At 43.0% G+C, this 24792-nt stretch overlaps 1 protein-coding gene and 1 long non-coding RNA gene across 2 annotated transcripts in view; one reads left to right on the top strand and one right to left on the bottom strand.

Moving 5' to 3' along the window:
- Window positions 1-24792, bottom strand: part of LOC138452567 (uncharacterized) — a 790762-nt gene that overhangs the window by 375578 nt on the left and 390392 nt on the right. The window lies entirely within an intron of this gene.
- On the top strand, window positions 3983-4933 carry LOC138453814 (taste receptor type 2 member 7-like). The gene has a single exon (XM_069606989.1). It carries the CDS (start codon window positions 3983-3985, stop codon window positions 4931-4933), a length of 951 nt encoding a protein of 316 aa, XP_069463090.1.

Raw genomic sequence — 24792 nt, 5'->3', positions numbered from 1 at the left:
TCAAAAGTTTGCAAAGCTCCAATATTTGGGCTGGTGGTCTCACTAGTGGCTAGCTCTTCTAACGGCAGTTCTCTGGCTTCTTTTCTCAAAGCCTAATCCCTGCTAGCATCTGCCTCGGGTTCTCAGCAGGCTCTTGACTATAGCCTTTTCTCTTGACCTGTCCTGTTCAAACCTGTGACCTTTTCAGCATAACTACCTCTGTTTCCAGCTTCAGGTTAGTTACCCTTTAGGCTCAGCCAGCTCATGTTTAACCTCGCAAACTCTCACTCTCTTTTTTTTCTCTCTCTGTATAACACCTCACTTCCTGGAATGGTATTGTAACATCTGCTAAAATAGTCAGCTTTTGTTTTTATACACAGTTTGATTAGTTTTGAGGGTTTTGATGTGTGGGTCTGTTTGCCCATTGCTGCCCTAATTCATGATAGGTGGCTTCTAAATGGGTCCAATTTCTCCCTGTGTTTTTCATTGTTTTCACCCGATTCGGAGCTGTTGTTCGTGATTTAATAACGAGAGACAGACTGCGTGACAAGACATACGGCTTATGTTATGACCACAATGCTGGGATCAGGCGGCACTGGCTTTTCGGGCCTCCTAATCATCTGACCAATTGTCGCTCTGCAAGAACGTAGAATGCAGTGGCTTCCATAAGTACAGGTTATTGAACTGCGTACACGTTGTAAACTTTAATGTTATTGAAGGCAAGTCCCTTTTTGTGCACACTGCAGAATAAAGACAACCCACTTGGGAAATAGGCCAGGAAATAGCGTTGCAAGGATAACAAGGTTTATTCATACAGAATATAAATATCAGCAAAGGACTGAGCGCTCTAACTCTTACAGTTACCCACATGGGCTTAAAACCCCATATGCATCATACATAGGGTACACAATTGGTGCCACTGATTGGAGGCACCCTACACATGAGCCTGCTCCATAGGGGATGCCAGGCAGTAATTGCTTGGTTCTCTCCCATCGATCTGGCTCCACGTGCGTCAGCAGCGCTCATCCTACAGTGAGGCTAAAAATCTTGGGGTCATCTTCGACCTCACACTTTCCTTCTCTCCTCACATCTCTGACGTCTCTTAGAAGTCACACTACCAGCTGCACCTCCTCAGAGGTATTCTTCCTTTCCTCTTCTTCCCCCAGAAGCTCACAGTCTCCAGAGCACTGGTTCTCTCTAAGATGGACTACTGTAACAGCCTCTTTCTAAATCTGCCTGCCTCTACTCTCCGCCCTCTACAACTCATCCAAAACAGGACTGCAAGACTTGTCCTTGTCCTCAAGCCCAGGGATCCTAACTCTCCAGGACTGAAATCTATGCACTGGCTCCCAGTAGCGGCAAGGATTAAAATCAAAACCCTCTGCTTTGTCCACGAGGCCTTCTGGGGCCTGGGTCCTCAATACCTTCAACTCTCCCTTCCTAAATAACTTCCTTCTCAAGCTCTTCGCTCATCCGCATCCAACTCCCTCAGGGTCAGTCGCTTCTCCAAGCAACGAGTTGGTGGTCGATCTCTTTCTTCTGCTAGGGCCTCCCTCTGGAACAGCCTCCTTGCCTCTCTGAAACTTGAGGAGAACATCTCTGTTTCCGGAATTACCTCAAGACCTTCCTCTTTGCTTCTGCTTTCTCTCCTCCTCTCCCCTGCTGATCTCCTGGCTCAAACTGAAACTGCACTGGTTATCTGGCTGCCCTCTGATCTCGGGCCCAGGTCCTCTCCCCGCCAGTTGCACACCTGCACTGCCCCCCTGGCAACCCTTGTACTCTGGGGCTGTTTCTGTATCCCTACAGCCCCCTACCAGTACTTGACACCTGATGTCTGCACTTACCCTTGCACTTGCCACCAGGTGGACACAGTTTTTATTTATTGTTTTTATTTATTTTCCTGTAATCCTATGTACTGCACTGCCCTCTCCTCCTTTCCCCGTGCACTTTTCCCTTACCCCCTCCCCTGCACATGCACGATAGTCACCTGGCCTAGTAAGATTATTGTCTCTGTCTTCCCTCTGTTTCCCCTCCCTTGCCTCGTCGAGCTTTGAAACACTTGTGTATAGGCGCGTTGTAAATGCCATATCATATCCTTGTGGTGAAGGTCGGGTCACATATTAAGACATTGGGCCTCATTACAAGGTTGGAAGTAGCCTTGCCAGTTTTACCAGCAAGGCTACCTCCAAACTCGCATCCGGTCCTGCACACGTGAATGGGCAATTACCGGGCTATTCCAGCCCAGATGGACACGGTAATTACCCTTTCGCGGGTGCCGGGCCCGGTACATCCCCATTCCCATTGAGCCCTCTGGGGCTCAATGGGAATGGGGAGGGTGGTAGCGCTGGTACCGTTAATAACGATACCGGTGCTACCATCATAATCAACTCGCTGGTGCTGGTACGGCCACCAGGTCAGACCTGGTGGCTGCAAGGGCACCAGTGAGCAGAACTCCTAGTACGGCGGTACGGTTGCAACGGTGCCGGTTGCAATACCGGTGCCGTTGTTGCCTTACCGCCATACTTGTAATGAGGCCTAAGCTAAACATGCTAAGGCTGGTTATTAACTCATTGTGGTAGGCACCTCGGCAGCACAGGAAGTGGTACCAAGGAAAAGGGAGGATAAAATACAGCCATGCTGACCCACACATTCAGGGTTTCATTGATACTGCAGTTCCCGCGCTCAAGGTCTCCACCCTGGGGTTTGATCTTTAATGTATGCCCCTGGTACCTCGTGTTACAATGGGTATGTGTTGTTGCTTGTAAGAAATACACCCGCGATTGCTTAGATCTTCAGTGGACACTTAATAGGGGATGGGACATGGGGGTTGCATGCTCATCGGGAAATGCAAAGGTGTGGGGGTCGAGTCAGTGGTGTGGGGCTGGCTACACCCTGACTGGGTGGTAGTTAGAGACCTAATGGCAGTTTAGTGGAGATGGATGGACGCAGCGCGGAGCCTGGTGTTGTCTCACGTTCTTGCAGGGCACATTCAGTGGAAGATATTAAATATTCGCAACACTAAAGGGACCAGGGGGAAGTGGACTTCCGTGGGAACAGAGCTCTTGCGCGGCTAATATATTATACAGAAATTGTACTTCGTGAACCTGGAACGTGAACAGCGCGAGCCTGCAGTTTATCCCTTCTGGGCCTAATACAAAATGGAGTCGAGGGCTATGGGCTTTTCTGTTGCCATGCATCTACTTCCAAGTGCTGTGGGGCCATTATACATTGCCCGATGGTGCAGATTACCCCTCCTTGTATGTTATATCACCTCATGTGGTGTTCACCCTATTTGGAAGCACCTCGGGGGGTGGGATAGGCTAATTTCCATCCCAACATTATATACCCCATTGCTGTCTTCGTGTTGCAGAGAATTTACTGATACCTATATAACATTACCCGTCCACCGATACATTGGAGCTGTGGGCTGAATAGTTTGTAGGCATGTGTTGAGATGAAGAATAGTTGATGTCTTCAAATCCCATGCATTTCTGTGTATATCAAAGTGTCAATAGATTGTGAATTGAGCAAGGCACTCATTACCAATGTATCCCTAATAGAAATCTCACTACGAATAAACTTAGCTGTAGAGATCGGAGTGACTCCTATATAGTGTGGGTGACTTGGATGTGAATCAACATGCAAAGATTTTTTCATCAGCCATAGAGGCTCATTTCATTTGAACCAAGAGGAGGGCTTGTTCATTGCGTGAGCTGGCATCAACAATCCTTCGTACAAGCAGAAATGCAAAACATGCAAACATATTTCAGCCATCCTAAGCAGACTAATGTGCTTGAGCGAGATGTTCCATTGGGGCGGAACACAAAAGCAAATTTTTAATTTGTCTATTGCTCTGTGCTCTTCTTTTGGCAGACATGGGAGGGAATGTGTGTTCATCTGTGTATTGGCTGCGAAAGGAGACAGTTGGAATTGGCAGCTTGTTCCTCTAGAAGGCTGTACTGTAGGGGAGTTGTCAAGTAACTTGAACATTTGTAATCTCAAGATGTTATCCTCCAATACCGTGGTTGGCATGATCATACCGCAAATTGAATGTACAATCGGGATTGTACTGAATGCCTTTATTGTAGCTGTGAATGCGATGGACTGGGTGAAGAGCCGTTGTCTTACCTCTGTTGACATCATCCTCACCTGCGTAGGTGCATTCAGATTCTGCCTCCTGTGGTTATTTCTTCTGGACACCCTCTTCAATGAATTGACACTGGAGTGTGTGAATACACTTAAATATTTAAATGTCACAACTGCCTTTTGGGTATTCTTTGACTATGCCATTCTCTGGTTCATGGCCTGGCTCGCTATTATCTTCTGTTTGAATATTGTCCACTACTCCAACTCACTCTTCATCAGAATTAAACAAAACATCTCCAAAATGGTTCCCTGGTTCATTCTTGGAACTGTAGTGTCTGCTTCAGGGACCAGTATTCCATTTGCCTGGACTTATTGTAACATTCACTTTCGCAACTCATCCATTGACTCATCCTGGAACTCCACCATGGAATCACCCACCACAAATATAAATGTTCTGTATCTCTTCCCCACGCTATGCCTACTCTGCTTGCCACCTTTTTCCATAATCTGCATCTCAGCTCTACTGCTCATCAAGTCTCTTTGGTTTCACACCAGAAGGATGAAGCAAAGTGCAGAATTCTTTAGGAATGCAAGCCTCCAGCCGCACTTCCATGCAATTAAAACCATATTGTCCTTCACTGTCATTTATGTCTGTTATGTTGTTGCAGCCATCCTCTGTTTACCAGGCGTTATGCCACCCAATGGGGAAGGGTACCTTGTTTTGAAAATGTCTGTCTATGTCCTTCCAACCGTGCACTCTATTGTTGTGATTAATGGAAATTCGAAACTTAAGGGTACCTTTACTAAGCTTTTTCATCCTCTAAGGTGCACTACAGTCAATGATACTCCCGAACGGAAGTTAGGATAGAAATGAAAGACAGACCAATATACCAAATTCCTTATCTTGTCCACTCCTAAATCTCTACTTTCCCAGACTTCATCTAGTCATTGTAGAATCTGTCATTGCTTCAATGGACTGGAAGTAATCCTGGCATGCTCTTCTCATTATCAAGATCCAAGTGGGTTAAGAGCCAAGTTGTAGCATGTGTTACATTTTGGCATTTAAAATTACTTTGAAAACAATTCTGTCTGCAAAACAACAGGATACACCGCTCCAGAGTGCCTTTGGCCATTCATAAGGTGACGAATTATTTCATGCACCACCACAGTCACATGCCTGACGGTCAACTGGGATCTCTGGACAGCACCATGAAACTACGACCAAAAGAAAAGGCTTTCACATCTGTAATTGTGGACCAATACCACATTACACCCTCAAACCAACAAGCTCTTTCCATCCCATTTTCTTTTCCCTATCCCTTGTGCAGTGCTCAGAAGGGTCAAATTGTGATATAAGCATGATATAAAACCCTGTAGGAAAAAAAGCAATCTAAAGAGTGGTGAATTGGTCACAGCTCATGTTAAGCAGTTTGTGGAAAAGGGTGGAATCAACAAGTGCCATGTCCAACAGAGTGGCTTGTAGTTGGGGTGTGGTTGAAAGGGTTGATATCTTGGTGTAGGCTCTCATTTAGAGCTTGTCTGTTAGTAGAAGCAAAATGACTGTGATCGGCTTGAGTTAGAGGGGAGTTGCCCTCATGAGGATCCTCCTGTATTAGGATGGAGTCTGCACTCGCAGACAACAGAGACCTCGAGGTGCTCACACCAGGCAGAATTAGACATGGCAATATTCACACAGTCTTTCTCAAATTCACCGTGTATTTTATTTTATTTCATTTAATTTGTTATTCATAAGCATTGAGAAGGCTGTGTGACACTTAGGCTTAGTTCATCAGATAAGATATACTCCTGAAATTGGAAAATGTAAAGATTTAATTCTATATTATAAACTTTCCCTCAAACGGTCCATGTGGAATTACATGAATGATTCGAGTTATACGATACTTTCTATTGTTCTTAAGCTGGGCACAGTTCTCTTTTATATCACAAGACCTCGATGGCTAGTAATTTAAAGAGAGATGGCATATGAATCAATGGACTTGCATTTTTATGAAAAATATTTCATTGTGCAGAGATGTGCTGTTTGTGGAAAGGTTTTTATGGAACTGTTTTATCTGTTCTCTGTTATTTTTTCCGATGATGTAACAATATGCAATTTTTTAATTCTTTTTCAATGTACTTATCTTAATGTGTAAATGTGACTTAACAGATGAATTAGGTTAATGTGTATTGTGAAAGATTTTAGCATACACTGTAACACAATAATAAATACAGTAAATAATTACATGAATTATGAACTTTTGTCCATGTGTCCACTGCTGATAGAATAAAGGATCTAATACTTGTTAAAAACATTCCAGCATCAATTTTGTGCCACCGAGCAGATACTTTATCGGTGGGGAAAGCAATGGCATCAAGTATCATGGTGTGGGAACTTCAATGCCATGGTGGTGTCTACTAGGCACTAGAAGGCTGGGCACGAAATATATCACACAAACAAATAGCTGAAGTAGTCGCGTGCAGGAAGGAGAGACAATGGTTTTGGAGAAGGGGGAGTTGAAGGAACCAGATTACTGTCAAAGGATGATCACATTAGTAAAGTGTCACAGAGACCTACATTTAAAGGCACCTATAAAACAGGGCTGGGAAACTATGTCCCCAAGCCATCATCTACAGTGGCAGACCATAACGCTCAGGATGGTTGGTGGAAATTACATTTAATATGTATTTATAAAGGTTGTTTATATGGAAACATAAACACCTATAGAAAAACACTTCCTCAGATTTTGACAGGGACCACGGGCGAGGCGGTTCCAATTGAAAAAAGTAATACCATTGCTTAGATTTTTTTCAGATTGTATGTGGTGTGAAGGATTTAGTATTAGGATTTAATTCTAGGGATCCTAAAATACGGGATCAAGTTCAGGGAAAGCAAGATCTCTTTGTTAATAAGGGTGTGGAGATCTATTTAGCTAAGCCCACTGTGCATTCCCTGGCCTTGGAAGAAAGACGGCAGCGGAGCAACTAAGGTTCGGTACTCGAGTCCGCGCTTGGAAACCTCTGGGTACTAAGTGCGTTAGAAATAACACACTATTATTATATTATAAGTTATTACAATTATTATTATTCAATGCAAGACTGCTGTATTTCATTAGTGTCGCAGAGGATTGCACAGGGCAGTGGCCCTTCCTGGAGTCTCAAATACCCCCAAATCAATGGGCAACACATTTGTATTAGGAGTGCTGCTCAAAAGCCCTGGAAAAGGCCTTCTAACGAAAATATTTATAAAGTGTCATGACGTCCCTAAGCGCGTTTGACATAGCAATATGTGATCAATATGGAAGTTGTAATGTGAGGTCTTTAGTCTGTCCTGGAATATAGCAGAGTTGGGAGGGAAAGCAATTGACCCCGACTGGGATTTCTTTGTATTCCAGTTTGAAATCATTTGTTTCCAAGACATTTGGAAGGGTCAGAAGTGGGTGCCTTCTCGGTGTGCCCTTTATCCTGAAACTGCCTCATACAACAAAGAAGATGCAATTGGGGTGGGAGAGTGGTGTCACATGCTTATGGTTAGGAATGAGGTGTGTGAAGAGATCAAGAGGGCAGGTGATACCCCAAAAAAAGTTTTTAGCAGTGCAATTGGTTGATAGGAGGAGACATAATAGAAACATTTTAAATATAAATGTGCATTTTCCCTCAAGAAAACCTTTTGAAGCGGATGCAAATGCTTAGAACAACTTTTGTGAGTGATATCAATGCAAAATTAACCGGTAAATTGATTGAGGAAAACGAGATGTTTAGTATTGGCGAGTTCCTGGAAGTTCCTAGCACTGCTAGCTTGAATGCGTGTCGTGTTAGAAGGTGTTTAATTTAAACTTCTTTAATGGCCATAAATTACCTGAAATAGAAAAATTGACCTTTTGATATTGATATCCCGGCAGCGAAGAATTTTCACTTGAGTACTTGATAGGTCAATTATAGATTATGCATTGATGGATAGGCACTTATGGGCACACATATTTAAATTTGTGTGTGTTAAAATGCCCCCAACGTAATCATCCTTTGCATCTGGAGGTGGATGGAAGTGAACTGGATGTAGATGTGTAGGGGAGAAAAGGCTGACTCGGACCAACTAAGCAACCCGGCCACGTCCATCCCAAAATGTAAAAACATTTTGGGATTAAAGTGGCTTGAGTTAGGCTGTTACGGTTTTCTTTGACCGTAAATCCTTTTAAAGTATTGTCTGCTTTACGAAATGTAGTCATCGTTCTACAAGGAAGACTGTTGAGGGAATGCAAGCAAAGGGCGGTTATAGGGGGGGTTCCTGGACTGTGGTTTCTCTCTGACTGTCATGCTGCAACATAAGAATTAAACTATGAGCTTCATTCCAGGAGTACCCTTATTGATAGTAGGAAGCAAATTAAGTCTGTCTATAGGAAACATTTAAAAAAACTAAAAAAACAAGCTCAAATGATTAGCCAATAGGAACGATTGGCATCATGAGTGGGTGTAATTGATATGAATGGTTTTTGGAATTTGGCAGCCAAGCATATGAACGCTCGATCTAAGTACTCTGATTCCACCACCGTCATAGAGATCTACCAAATTTATTATTCGACTGATGGTCCGGTCTGCCTAGGTGATGCTCTAATGAAATTTGAAGCTGATGTTTCAACGCTGTATTGAGAAGAAATAACTTCACATTTGACAGAAGTTAAAATGGGGAGGTGGGTGGCCCAGATGGACGTTGCTGTAATGTTTTCATTTCATGGCCAGATTGGTAGGTACTGATTTTGAAGCATGTATTTTCAACTATAATTAAATCTGACAACATACCAGATTTCTGTCTGCATGGATTGATAGTCCCAGCCTATGAAAGGGCACTCACAGAGACCCAGTCTGTTATCCACCTTCAGCCTTGTTAGACATTTTGGGTAAAACATGTACAAAGGTGTTAGCAGTGAGAATTCAAGTCTGAGCAGATTAGAATGGTATCATGTCATCATCTCGGTGAGAGGAGGGGAAGACTGGACACCTAGTGGTTTGCAAGGTAGCTTTCTGAATGCAGGGGATAACTTCTCACTTCATAAATTGGAATTACCCCTCATGTAAAACAAGGTGCTTCACTTTGGGATCGGGTAATGCAAGTATACCTGGAGGTTGGAAGGAATGGACATTTAGCGGGTACAAAAATATGATTATTTGAGAGTTACCTTCAATAAAATGCGAGTTGGGAAGTCCTAAAACAAAAATGGTTAATCTATCCATCTCTTTTAGCAGCCCTGGTGACATTTTATTTTAACTATGGGGCCCAGATGCTTACATAGTGCATGGAAATATATGCATTGAAAATAGCCTCACTTATTGCATGCGGCTGAACTATGCGGCCACATTAACTTGCAATTTATAGAGATTGTTTAGAATATATTTCTTCATGTCATAAGAGGGCTACCAAAAAGCACCCCAATATGGGCATTAAGACTGTAAACGGTGGTCTGACCAGAAGGAGTTCAAGTGAAAAGTAGATTTTTGAGATATGCGTATGAATCCCAAAAGTGCCCTTCTGTGAATGTGCATTGTCAAAGCATCCTAGCTGAAATGTTGCAATCTAAGATCAGACGGGGGCCAGAGGATGGTGGTGGACTGAGTGTAATAAACAAGATGGGGGCGACTTGCAGTCCTCTCCCCCTTCCTGAATAAGGAATAAAGATATATTCTCATGGTGGACTTTGATGTTGTTAGTGAAAAAAGATGCAGAACTAGACTCCAAGGCTATGAGAGGGATTGTAACATGAACTCCTGAGACTGTACATGAAGGGAGAAAATCCCCGGAAAGCAGGAGCCGTATCTAAAACAAGCGATGTCCCCTGGAGTTAGAAATGATCATTTCGCTTTTCATGTTAAAAATTGAAGGCTTGGTGATCCAAAAAAGATCATGGACAGAATAACGTACAAGCCATAATGTAATTGCAAACTGGAAGTCAAGGAAGATTGTTCGCTCTTTCGGGTGTCCTGGCTGAAATATGGGACCATGAGGTGACTATGGTTGAGACCACTTTTTATTAACAACAATAAATGGCCCTCATTACTAGTTTGCCGGTATTCCAAGGGTAAATTCACTGGACTACCCCAAACAGAATTACTGTTACCGTCACTTGGTCCGGCGACTCTACCACCGGATTACAAGTGGTGGTAGATGGTGTTACCATTTTTACGCCAGCAGTAATCCTGCCGATACTGTCAATTTTTTTTTTGTGGAAAATTGGAGGATTTTCCTCCAGCATAAAGCGGTAACTCCTCCACTCCAAGGCCAAACTTGGAATATGGTGGAGCAGTGAAAGTAGGGGTTATTCCGTTACTGCCACTCTTTTACAGCTCTGCCATACCCGTAAAGATTTGATTTGATTTATTTGTATGGCACACTCAACTGACTTAACCATATCGAGGTGCAGATGTTCCAATATGCAGAGAGAAAGAAGAGCTCAACTAGAGACCCAAGCAGTATCCAGGCCCTAAGGCTCCTCTAGGTAATTTTATATAAATAAGAAAATGTTTAGGGCTTAGCAAAGTTGAAGAAAGGATTTTAGTTCACTAATCTTAAGGGAAAGGCTGCTCTGTAAAATGGGACCACATACTATACATCTAGGATCTCCCCTAAAACACTGGAAGAGGGTGAAACTGTTAAGTAATTATTTGACACCTGACCAGAGTGTCCTTGTAGGTTGATATCTGCTGATTTGTTTCCACCAGATATGATAGGGCAAGACTGTTTAAACATTTGTCTATCAAACAGGGGACCTTGAAATAATTTCTGTCTCCTACGGCCAGCCAGTGAACGGAACGGCGCAATACTGAGTTGGGAGAAGGCTTACCTACTCTGAACACCAGTCGAACTGCCACATTTTGTGCTTTCTGTAACAGTTGACATTGTTTAAGCGGAATGCCTGCATTATCTAACAGTGAGTTCACTAGAGCTCCAGTTACTACTGCACGGTCATCAGGAGAAACACATGGGAGTGCTTGCCGTAGTAGATGTAATGAATAGAAAATTGCCTGCACCGTGGCCCCTACCTGACATTCACTACTCAAGTTCTCTTGCCAAATGCAGCCACGGTTTTTGATATTAGTGGCAAAGGTCAATTCTGAGCCAAGTAAACAGGGTGGATGAGGGCACCTATCAGTATCAAGGAGATTTTTAGGCCCAAACAGTGCTACTTCAGTCTTAATTGGATTGAGTTGAAGCTAATAGGAAGACATCCAGTTACTGACTTCATCCAAACACTGTTTGACCTTAATAAATGATTCCTCCACATTACCTATTTTAATGAACACCTCAGTATCATCGGCATACGAGTGGAAATTTTGCCTTATGAGTCCTCAAAATGTTCGTCAGTGGGCAAAGGTATAGATCAAATTACAGGGGAGACAAGGAGGACACCTATTGTACTCCGCAACTCTGAGGTAGAGGGTCTGAGATAAACCCACCAGATCTCTTAGAAATGATGCAAGCCATTTTATGGCTTGATCTGATACATTTTCAAATATTTTAAGGTGACCGTACAAGATACAGTGGTTCACTGCATGAAAGGCCGCAGATAAATGCAGCATAACTTGTAGTGATAGTTCTCCTTGTTCTGCGACCTGCAATAGGTCAACCCAGACAGTCAATAAAGAGGTTTCAATACCAAATTTCGGCCAAAATCCTGATTGGAGAGGGTCCAGTAGGGACTCTCTATCAACACATTCCTGTAATGGAACAGTGACTACCTTTTCTAGTATCTTGCCGGGCCATGGAAGGCCGGTCACTGGACAATAGTTCTGAAGGTTATCTGGGTGTACGTTTTGCCAATAGCCTTTTTCATCTCCACGGGTACTAAACCATGTAATAGTGATTTATTTATTAACTGCGTCATAAACAGTGATAGCTCGGATGCCAGATGTCTTGTGATGCTCGCTGGCAAGAGAAATAGTAGGTCGTTGGTGGGCTTCAATCCTTGTAATGAGGCCTGAATAGAATCCACTGATAGTGATTTAAATTCAAAAAGGTGAAACACAATAGGGGTTTCCCAAACCCACTGCAATAGAGCGTTCCATATAAGAGATAGCTACATCTGTTATCTAATGTAGGTTAGACAAAATATTTTCCAGAATAAGTTCTATTTTTTAGAAATAATTGAGAAAGGTTTTCTTGGCTGATTTTCTGCGTCCTCAATTTTCTTGAGTAAAAATTCAGATTTTGCTTTGAATATCACTACTTTGTATTGTTTCAAAGCCAATTTGACCTTGATAGCGTAGCTAGCCGTTCTATGCTTCCTCCACCAAGGTTTGGACACATTTTTACTGCTCCCTTGGCAAAAAATGTATCGCAGCTTAATGATGAATCTATAGTGGCCAACACTCTTCCAACTTCCAGTCCAGAGATTTTATCCAGCTCTTTGGCCCTATGGGATTGAAGTCTAGAAGTACTGCTATAAGGTAGTTCCTTTCTATTATGTGGGCTAAAAAAGAACATTCTTGCAGAATGGTCTGACCATGACATAGGAAGTGTATTAATCAAACTTGTTCTAGAACATCTCAACAAGAGTATATCGAGACAGTGCCCTTGAATACGAGAGGGTGACACTGCTAGTGGTTTTAAAGTGTGATTTCCAAAAATTTACCAGAATTCCTAGTGGGAGTTCCACAATATATGTGCACATAAAAAGGCAATGGAGCTTTTACTTACAGCTGAACAGGAAGACATATGCTATGCCCCAGATCTGTTTGTACGGGAAGATTTACAATTATAAGTAGAGGATATGTAAACTATATTGGGTTTGCTTGCATTAGTTATTAGGTGTAACAATTTTAGGAAATGTGGGCACCATGTTTTTTCATGGTGATTTTTGTGTGTTTTTGTTATAAATTGTATTTGGGGAAGAGCATAATTGAACGCAAAATTTCAATTCTTAATGGGGAAACGCGATTACATTCTTTAAATGATGGACTAACTTACTAGAATGTCTTGACAAACACACAGTGCTATTATTTTTAAGCAAGAGATAAGTACATGCTGAGTTCCTTTTGAAATGGTGGTAGGACAAGGCTCATATATCTGTGCTTGTGACAGTATATGACAAATGTTCATTGGATCTTGACTATTTTGGTCATATTTGGCTGGACCAAGAGCTGGCAGGTATATCCCAAATAATGAATTCCTTTTTTAACATTAAGGGACAAGTGAGGATGGAGCGCAATGAGAAACTGGACATGTTCTATAAAGATGTAGGTTTACTGTTGGACAGAGCCCATGGTTGGATCACCAGGGAAAGGGAGGTGAAGATGAATTCTCACCTGTATAATTTATGGAAGCCTGGAATGATTGACTAATTGAGGGCCGCAGTATAATGTATTGAACATGACTCTGTGGGCCAAAGAGAGTAAATGGAGTATATTTAAAGAAGGGGTGATATGGTCTTGCCTTGGATCAGGAGTGAGCAAGCAAGCAGCTCCTTGCGTGACTATTTAAAATGACTTGGACTGCAGGCGAGTTCTAGAGTAGGAACATGGAAACAGTTCCTGAATTAATGTAATCACAGACATTGCTGACAGGTTGATAGAGGCAAGCATTATATGGAAGAATGGTTATGTTTTAAAAATGTGTAAAACTTACAATCATCCAAGGTTCTCTTGGGCTTAAGAGAGGAGCAAGAAAGAGGAAGTGACATACTAGTTAAAGAAACGAAAAAGAGACCCAAATTACAGTATGCAACAGTGCATTTGTAAGCACTTTTTTGACAGGTTATTGCTTGTTTTATGTTGTAGCTCATAGAGGTGAGCATTGCATTAGGCAGGAGGCGGGGCGAAGATGGAAATGTAATAATGACCTATGAGATGTCTCTAGAACTGCGATTCCACATGCACGTTCTGTTGAGAGAAGACAATAGACATGGCCAGGTTGTAAAAGGCATTTTATTTAAGTAATAACTCGGGTGTAATTGCAAAAGATGTCTGATGGCAAAGCGGACGACCTGAACTTGAACTTGTATTTAACATGGATCCTGCAATTTGATCTCTTGTATGGCAAGTGGTGAGGACGTGGAATACTCGGGAGGATAGCTCAGGGGCAATGTGTTCGCCTTGGAAGCAAAACGACACAGAGCAACACAGGTTCGATCCCCGGGTCCGTGCTTAGAAACCTCTGGGTATTAAGCACGTAATAAATAACCAATCATATCATACCACTTTCTGGATGAGCTGGATCTGTCACAGAAGATGCCTAAGAAGTCCCATGTACACTGTGTTACCCTAGGAAAGAGGGATGGACATGGTGGCTATAAAGCCAATGTGTTGACCTCCTGCATACGATTCTAAACATATTTGCTGAGGGTTTGTATCTAGTTCACAGGCATTGCCAATGTAGGAGGATTCCTCCTCGTAGGTGTTATCACCCAGGAGTTAGGGTACCTGAATTCCCTCCAGTGGAAAACATGTTGCCTAGTGTCTCCAGAAGAGGTATTTCATTGGGGACCCTCTATCATGTCCCTTTCTAAACGGATGTAGAAAGAGTAAACGAGGTATCTGAGTCCAGACAGAGTGTGACCCCTCAAACTGTTTTTCTAGTGTAAATCCCATCACCAGGGCAAAGGTTTTTGGACTACACTGCAGGCCTTGCTTTGTCTGTAGAATAAAAATAGCAGACAGAAGTCATTTCTGCGGTCTGTGACATTTGGCTCTCCAGATGTTTTGGACTACAACTCCCATCGGCCATAGTAAACCTAATCAATCTCGAGGGCCCATAGAAACTGTGGACCAAAACAACAGGAGAGCCGCAGGTTCTAACCACCTAACCTATGTTGATAACAAAGAAAAAAAGCAGCAACTGAAGTTAGCATACAAGTGAACTACTAGGACTGAGTCCTGATCAATGGGAAGAGCAATTCCACATACGGATTAGAGAAATAAAATGTCTAACACGAGACATGGTATGGGTTGAAAAGGAGGAAAAGGAGGAATACATATCCAGAATCTGATGGGACTCGACCCCTTTTATTATTCAGATGAAATTTCAAAATATCGCTGTCTGCAAAGTTAAGGTAAGCTAACTAACGTTTGCAATAGAAATCACCTACTGCCCAATGGACAACGTGTGCCCTTCGAGGAACCATAGCATTTCTGGAAGCCACTAACAAAGCCTCCTGTCAACATGGATGTGGATCTGCCTGCATCCCACTGGAAGATACTGCACCATAGGACGTGACGATGCTTGCCTCAATCATTGGCAAAGGACTTCAGTGTGATTCTGTACATTTATTCTGGATATTTATTAAATACTGAACTAGCTTCACATGCTGTCTGGTGTAGGGGGCCTGGGTCCTCTAGACATGAGCAGGGAGTAGGAATCATTGTCTTTGTCAACCCTTTGCTTCATACCTCCAGGCAGAAAAACACTAGAAAAAATAGGGGGACGGGCAGGGTTGGACAAGGCACTCTGACATTCGGCCAATGACCGAAATCACTTTCAAGTTTTATGGTCTGTTCTCATGGACATTTGCGTGGGCCGATTATTTTACCCCATGAGTAGGCCATTTAATGCAAAAGACATAGGGGGTCATTATAAGTTTGGTGTTATCCCACTGGTTAATACGGTGGGATACCACCAAACGGGATTACCATTACCGGCACTTGGTATGTCGGAATTACTGGCATATTCCAAGTGCCAGCAATGGCAGTAAATCCCTATTCCATGGAGTCCCATCGGTCTCCATGGGGGGATAGCTGGTATTACTGGCACCGGTAATACTGGTGCCAGTAATACCAATTGTTTTTTCCCAGTAGGGCACCTGACTTACCTCCAGCACCAAGCTGGAGGTAAATCAGGCACCCCACCAGCAAACATATAGTTTGCCGATCCATAAACATGCCGGTAAACGTTATTACAGGCAAAGTAATTCCAGACTACCAAACTTCTAATGACTCCATGGTGTTGTTGTACTGCCTGCCTCGGCTACTGCGGCTGCTGCAGCCTGCAGCAACCGACCTAAACAGAGGGACGAGGTCTGAGCCCAGCACTGCAGCCCAGTTCAAGTTAAGTACACTGAAACAATGTTTCAACTTGCTGAGCCGGGCACTTCCAGCAATGCAGCATGTGCAAAGTGCAGTGTGGGTTCATGCTGATACAGAGCTTTCCACTAATGGCGCTTTCTGCGATGTCTTCCAAAAACAGAGTCCAGGGGCAGCTGCATTTAGACACAAATGGATGTGTATGTGGAGATTCTGGAATTCACACGAATAGAATGGTAATGGACTTTTAATCTTAACCTTTGTTTGAATGCTGGTGATTTTAAATTTGCATGCATTCATGTATTTTGTAAGAATTGTAAATGTTTTGTTAAAGTTCTGATCACATATGAAATTGTACAGGAGAATCTGCAGTCTGGAAAAGCAGCAACTCTAAATGAAGTCAGGCTGGCATCACGTGGGATGTGAGATTGCAAATAACATGGGCACAGTACCAGGAGAAGCCTCTAATTCACAAGCCCATAATGAAGCACCTGACATCAATTGACAGGTTTGACTATGAAGTCCCTTGAGCTGGTGGGAGAGGTAAGGGGGAGAATGAGGAGGGGTCGCTTGCAGGAATTGGAAGAGAAGGCCAGACGTGGAGACTGGATCTGGGATGGGGAGGGGTCTGGCTTGGGCAAGGGGATCGGGCTGCAAAGTGCGAGCAGAGTGGGTTCACTGACACTCTCTAAGAGGCACAGGCTGGCTGCCTGCCCTCCATGTGCCCTGTCTCTGGGGCACCAATAGCATGATTTTGCAGATTTCAAGCATTTGGAGCTTGAAAGTGAAACCAAAAATGAGCATATCTGCAGTCTGTACTGAAGAGGGTCAAAGCACCTGTTGCTGAGAGAGACTTGTATGGTTGTTTTAGGCTTTTGTGACATGCTGTCAGTGTTTGCAATGGAAGTATGGGTGCTGTTTGGGGCTAAAGAGGAGCCCCCCATAAATTATCGAAGCAATTGAATGCAGGCATCTCTCAATTTCCATTTCCTGCAGAGTGGGGGAGGCTGGGCTCAAAGAATGAAGCAGCAATTGGCTAGGATCTGGGTCTGTGTTTGATTAACCTGCTGACCATTCAATACTGTCACTGAACCTTGTTCTCTTTGCCATTAGTTGCAATGAAAACAAATGGAGCAACAATGTTGCCTAGTTTTGTTATTGCAGTCACAATTGAGCAGTACATTCAGTATTTTCTGCTCCACTTTCCTCTTGTTTCAGAAGCAAAGTAGCACAGTTAACAGACTTGTGTCTTGACTTACAAAACCACCGAAAAACGCTTTGTCAATCAGGCTTCTCATGTTTTGGATGAGTGGGCATTTTACTACGGTCTCTCATGAAACAGATGTTGTGGGGTTCCAATTCAGCCCCAGGATCAACTGCATCTAGCCACGTTGGGCCCAAGAGTAGAGAAATCTGTTTTGCAATTGAAAAAAACACTGAGGGCTGATAGACAAAGAGGAGTGTTTCATTCCCAACTGCCCCACATCCAAATTCTGTTGCAGAGCAAGAAAGAGTATGAACAAAATTAAATAGGTCCTGTGCTGAAATGATAAGGCCCAAAACCAGGGGCCTACCTTCGATTGAATGTGTCACTTTGCAAAAGTAGAAACCACTATCATAGAAGTGTGTGCAGTTCGCAGCCTAAAACAATGAACACATAGAGACCAACCTTCACTTGCCAGGGTACTGTCAATATATCCTGATAGAAAAATGATCATTGATGGCAAGATGCAATTATATTAAAGATAAAAAGAAGGCCTCATGTTTGATGTAATTGTAACATTCAAAGTGCGAGTTTTGTGGATGAAGAAAAACTGTGTTTAACCCAAAATGACATTTCCCATTAGATTCAAAGGCCCAGGCAAGCCCTGCCTTCTTCCCTTGTTATCTGAAAATCTCTTAAGTTTCTGCAGAGCCAACAAGTGCTGGACTAAGGCTTTTATGAAGTCAACAGCTGACCCCTGGCAAAAACAAAGGATTCATTTAATGGGTTGAACTCTGAACAATCCTTGAAAATAAAATCCAGGTTTGTTGTCAGTTCAGAGATACTGATCACAGGTCTGTTCCTGAGAGATTTCCCATGAGCATGGAGGATTGGGCGATAGGCTCGGCTTTTCAAGATAAGCAAACAGGTCATCCATTAGCCTTTGACTGTGCAAGAATGTTAATGGACTTTATTACAGGCTTGGGTCAACACAGAAAGCAGATGTCCAGATCCCTTTTCAGTTTGAAGAAATGAAACTTAATGTGAAAATTGATGGCATAATATGTATGTAATTAATACAATGCCATTGGGTTATATAGAAGATCATACTTTGTTCATTTTCTCAGGAACCATGGTTCGCACGATAATGAGACACATATCACTGCAAAGCTGATAAAATAGGCCTATCTGTTAATTGAACTCTCAAAAAAATTCAACCTTGAGAATTAAATTTACAACCTAAAATATGTTTTAGCTTTCAGAAAATGTCACAAAGTCGAGATAGTAGCTTAGTGAAGTATTTATTTGTATATAAAATGTTCTGACACTGTCTTCTAGCCTTTTGAGGAAAGCACAAATAACCCTCACTTGAAACTGCAACATCGTGCGGTGACAGGATATATTTCAATAAGTCCAGCATGATGAAATGAACCCAAATATATCTATATTGTGATGCTTAACTGTTAAGTAAAAATATTTGTTATGTTAGAGTTCTTAGTGCAAAATATAAATTTATAAAAATGTAAATGCAATGATCCTCTCCGAATTTGGCCTTGGTAAACTGAAAGGACCAATTAAAGGAAAGGGGCTAACCCTTGAATAAGGTGATGGAAAATTGTTGTCCAAGCAAAACTAATGACCAATGAGCTGGCATGTCATCATTTAGACATTTTTAGGGCGTGGTGTAGGTGCTATAAGGAGACACATGACGGAAATCAGGATCTGCCTGAAAAATGAATGAGAGGGACTGACTGAAATTACCTGGATTGGAACTGCTGATATAATTACTGGAGGAAATCAGGAGAAAAGAGAGGCAAAATAGAGGGATTGAGCCAGGAGAATATCCATTACTTATGTTGGATTCTGATTGTCCCTAAATAGTATTTTACGATTGACCCTGGTATCCATCATATACCTTAGACCAGTGGTTCTAGTAACCTGCGTGCAAAGTATAAGATGTTGGGTTATATAGGGCCTCATTACGACCCAGGCAGTAAGTTACCGCCTGGGCCGTGACTTTACCACCATGGCATAAACTATGTTTACGCCATGGTGGTTGGCGGATTTACCGCCCCATTCCAACCTTGGCGGGGCGGTAAATCCCCATTTTCCCATTTTCCCTTCCCCATTCCCATTTTGCCCCATAGGGCATAATGGGAGTGGGGAAGGCGTTAATTACGCCACCGTAAATTACGGTGGCGTAATTAACTCCATGGTCCCTTAGCGCCATGGATTTTAACACCTGCTAAAAGCAGGTGTTAAAACCTCCATGGGGCTAAGGGACCTCGTACTCAGGCGGTAAGGGTCGGCACTGTTTACGCCGCCGTAAACCCCTTACCGCCTGAGTTGTAATGAGGCCCATAGTCTGTTATTTGTGCAATTCTAATCCAATTGGTGTTTTTCCACTGGTATAAAAAGTGAACTGTTGGGAAAGAAAAGCCATTATGTCACAGAGAATGTGGCGTGTCGTTCAATGTTGTGTAAATAATATATTTTCCATAATAATGAATACAAATATATTCTTTCTTTATACCGGCCCGGGGTTTGGCTTGTCATTGATTTATGGTGAGGAATTTACATGGTTCTAGATGTGTCACAGACCGAACTAGATTAAATTTAAAGGCTTATTGGTGTGGCGCTTTTGATTGGGGTGGGGAAGACTTCACTTTATTAATCGTGGTCTCATAGCTATGCGTCACAGTGTCCACCAGCAGTGGATTTTTGAAGTGACATCTTTTTTTGTTTAATAGATGGAGGCGTTTCTGAAGTTTAGTGTTCTTGAAAGAGCACCTTCAGCAGATAGGATAAAGAATGGCAGGGTATGCAGTTTCACCTCCCACTGACTATAATGTCTCGTTTTTTAATAATTCTTCCTGCCTGACTATTCCATCTTCCAAGCACTGTACATATAGGTTTAATTATTCACCAAGTTAAGGTTGCTCAGTTTATGAAACATGAAAAGATGAAGAGCTGAGTCGGCCCTGCGGGATTTGAAATGTGTGAGTGCAGTCTGCACACATATGAGAATGGGTCCATTTATTTATTTATTTATTTATACATGGAGGAACAATGCTCTTTTGCCACAAGATAAGAAATCAGATTTGACTGAAAGCAGTGAGCTTCTTACAATGGGGTGAGTTTGAGTGACATTCTGACCAGGTTGTGGAGGGGAATACATGGAACCGTCACTGTGGACAATGCCTGGTGGATATACATAGATTAAGGACAACCAACATTAGACAATTTTAAGTGCAGGTAGGTTGTACGGCCAGAGTGGAGGCAGAGGAAATGAGGGACAGAGGCAGGTTACAGGCAAAGGAAAAATGTTAGCTAGTAAAACACCAGGAAAAACAGAAAGGAAGAAGTGAGGAGCTGCATGGGAGGCTGGTGGAAGTTGTGGGAAGAAAGCATAGAGAAAAGCAACAGAATAAACAGGTAAGGATGAAGGGAGGAACACAGGGCTGGTAGCAGGTAGAGGAAGAGAGGGATATAAACATTCAAAAGGATTGCAGAAGCTTAGTAAGAGGTGTAAGTATACGCTGAACAATAAAGGGGTGATTGCTGTGCCTTGAGGGATCGCTCTAGTAACCGATGAAGGAATAGACTCAAAAGGCTTGAGTTTAGAAGGAAAAGATGCTTTGGCCCAATGACTAATTAAACTTAAAACACCGAATTCAAAATGAGGACATTTATTGCTACGCATAATTATTTCCTACTTAAAAAATTGGTATAGCTCTGCAGATAGATTAACCTCTACATCCTAGTTGTGCAGGAGCTAAGTACCTGATCCAATAACGTGACAGCTTTCCAATAGGCACGTGAATCATTTGTGATTTTGATTTTTTCATTACGTTCTCAGAGGTGAACTGTCTCACAGAACGTGAGTTTAGGGTTGTGTGACTCACCTTTGTGAGCCTGAGGGCCCGATTCTCAGCTTATGCTAAACGTAGTGTGGAAAGCCAACACTCTCTCCTCCAGTTTCCAGCACCACCGTTCTGAGGTGGGTAGAAAGATTGGAGGGGAAATATCATGCTTCAAGTGCTGCATACATACAAACATGTCTACCAGGCACTGTGTGCAATTCCTAAAAGACTTCCACTTTAGGACATTTTTCTGAGCTAGAAAAGGGGTTCTGCAGTCTTGGATTTCCTATTTTTATAAAGGCAAAAAGTGTGCAGCAGCGTTTAACGGAACCTAAAAGGTGCTGTATTTTAACTCCTCTTTTTGGCATGCTAAACAAGTTCTTTTAAAAGGAGAATCCCCCTGCAGTGTCTACCCTGTATTTCCCATGGTTCCTAAGGGAGTTATCAAGCAGTAAATCAGGCACATGCAAAAGTCGTGGCTTTGATGCCAGATCCCAACATTACCACATTATCATAATATGGTGCTTTTAAGGAAAGTGTTCATCCTTCAAAGATTAACACTTTCCTATTGGTGCATGCACCTCAAAATCGGGACCTGTGTCAATGCTGCATGACATTAGTTACACGCTGAAGTAATGGTGAGTGGCAGATTTTCTGGATATTTTTTGAGAAAGTGTTCTGAAACGTATGGTTGGGAGTCATGTAGGGCCATCCACAACATTATACAATGAAGGGTCTGCAAAGGAGGTGAAGGAACGCATGTGATGTGGGGAGCATGGAGTGGAGACAAGGGGCAGAGGATAGGAACAAACAGTGAAGAAAGTTGGGTCGTAAATCATCCCTGAGGCCTGTGGTTCTTTAATGTATGATTACATTGTTAGAAGCCTAGTGGTGCCAACTGATACATGTTCCATAATGTGTTATCATTTTGTGTATTGTTTTGCTCTCTTTTATTGCTTAGAGAGCCAATTGATTAACATGTCCGCATCCAAGACACAGGTATGACGTTCAAACATAATTGCACCTGGAGTCACATAAAGAGTTCTCAGCCTAATTTTCTTTTTCTGTATTTCTTTTTTATGTTTTTTCTACAGACAGTTCCCTGATGAAGGATCAGTAAGATCCAACATGCATTGGAAAGAATGTGACTGTCTGTTTATGGTCTTGTAATTAATTGGATGTGTATTTGAATTTAATTTGCAGACATATTTTACATATGTGACTATAAATTTGTTTACATGTTGTGGCAGTGTGGAACACACTAAATGGTCCCAGGCAGTAGCAAGGAAAGCTTTCTTAGCGCTTTGTTATTTTCTCTTATATATGTTCCACATTGTACTAATGTGGATACCGGTGTGGTCCCAATACTTGAATTTAGGATTTTGAAGACCATTACTACTGTTGCCATTACTGTAGGTTTTGAATGTGGTGCCCACTATACTGTTGTTTTTGTGAACCCAGCAGATCCCCCACATACCTCCTCCAGGATAGCCATCCGGGGAAACAGAGGGGCCCCCGGATCCTACCGACACCTGCTGGCAGCCAGGGCTGAGCAGGGGACTTCATCACAAGTCCTAACTTCAGCCAGTGCCTTCTCGCCTACTCATCTGTACACAGGTTAGGCACCTTGCAGTTTCATTTAACCTACCCACAGAATCACAGTCTGGGTGTCCTCTTTGATAGCAAACTAAAGCTTCAACAATTCATCACCACTACTGCTAATGTGACTGCAGAATCAATCTATGGAAAATAAGAAAGATGTGTCCTTTCCTCACCTACCACTCAAATAAGTCTTGCTTTCCACTATTTTATTTGGCCGTCTTGTTCACCCTACTTCTGGACCTACCACTCTACTCCTCTACTCTTTGACTACCTGAACAACATGTTAAACTTTGCTACTCAGACTCTCTACACTCTCCCATTGTCCCCTCCCACCTGTACTCATTGGGGGTCATTACGAGGTTGGAGGTAGCCATGGTGCTATTAGAGCCATGGCTACCCCCTTACTGCATATCAGGTCCGGGTTCCCTGAATGGAGAATTACCGGGCCATTCCAACCTTGGAGGACCTGGTATTTCCCCATTCAGGGAACCCATCCCCATTCCCATTCGAGCCCCCATAAGGCCCAATGGGAATGGGGACCATGCTAACTAGCATGCTGGTCCTTTAGCGGCTCCCATTAAGGGCACCTGGTAAAACCAGCCACCCTTAGCGGGACCCGCTAAAGGACCTCGTAAGGGTTTAATAGCTCTGGCACCCTTACCGGCGCCGTTAACCCCTTACCGCCAACCTCGGAATGAGGCCCATTGTCTTTAGGCAGGATGGTTTTCCATACAACACCGGTCAATCTCCATCTTCATTTTCCTTGTATTGAAATCCACTAATTGGCTGAACCTAACCCTTCCCACCCAGCAAACTCTGTCCCCTTTAACCCCAAACTCGCACCCTGTAATTGAGAACTCGACTCTACCCATCAGCACACCACTTTCACCCACACTGGGCCGTTGCTGAATAATGATGCCATGTTCATTTTAGAGGCTTAGTTCTTGGATCCCCTCTCGCAAGTATAGCCTGTTTGTGTGTCAAAGTCCTGTACTTAAGTCCTTGGTGGTCTGGGGCATGAACCACTGGATGTGGTATATTGCTGATGGCACCGGAGAGAATTGTGCGGCTTCACTTGCCGCCATGTAGTTAATGGTCTGCCGCTTCCCTCTCTTGTCGCTGCAGCTCTTCTTTCAGTGGCGGAAGGCTGGCCGCGCTGGATGCTGAGTGTTGGCTTGTACTTTTTCGAGTAAAGATTTCTGCTGACTGCTTGTGTGTTGCTGGAGGGCTTCTCTTGCTTTGGTGCTGCTTGTTTGAGTTAATACCAGGTTCGCGGACTCTACAAGAGACAGTTTGGTGAGAATGTTGTATATGAGGCTTGGCGTGAGACAAATGGGTACTGCATTACAGCATGCTGGCACAAGGATGGGGGTAAGGAACTGGGAGCCTCTCAAATACCACCGTCATCCTCAAGGTACGAACTGGCTGCCAATTTCTCATTGGTAAGCCTCCCACTCTCGCACGAGAGTGGTTCCCATCCGCTCTTGGTAATACCAGAATGCTGGCCTTGTCACATAGAGACATGTCTGTGCTTTTCATCCAAATGTTAGTTGATGGCAGGATAAATCAAATTGAAAACACACATCTACTCAACATATCAAAAAGATCGTATTACTAAGTCCACATATACAGATGCAAACTCCGACAAATAATATTGCGAAATGCCTTCCAGAGGCCGTTCATACACCGTCTAATGCTGGGGAACCATGTAACAGGAAGAAAGCCTGCTGAAAGATAACTCTGTTTTCGAAGTGGTCTGCCGCATCATCCACAATAACCTTTTGGTCCACTCACCTTGATGACAGAAGACACCTTGTGCGCAGATATAGAATTGCCTACTTTTGTGTATCTATAAAGACACCCAAAGAAGTCTTCAAGGCCCAGCATCCGCAGCATCCACACTTGGTCCCCAATACCATACAAGAGCAAATTGAAAAGTGGTTTCCATGCACAAATCACTTTCCCTTCTATTTTACATTCAGTGCCGTGAATCACCGTGCAAATGCAGATGTCGAATGAGACCATGATGGTCCCGAGCACCCTATGTCATCAGGCTGG

The sequence above is a fragment of the Ambystoma mexicanum genome, chromosome 4p (assembly GCF_040938575.1).
Source record: "Ambystoma mexicanum isolate Mex_15411 chromosome 4p, UKY_AmexF1_1, whole genome shotgun sequence".
Taxonomy (NCBI): domain Eukaryota; kingdom Metazoa; phylum Chordata; class Amphibia; order Caudata; family Ambystomatidae; genus Ambystoma; species Ambystoma mexicanum.
The sequence above is the reverse complement of the archived record's forward strand: the minus strand, read 5'-3'. Positions and strand labels throughout refer to the sequence as shown.

What these genes read in the sequence shown, in the direction of transcription:
- LOC138453814 (XM_069606989.1), top strand. Translation starts at nt 3,983, where the DNA reads ATGTTATCCTCCAATACCGTGGTTGGCATGATCATACCGCAAATTGAA.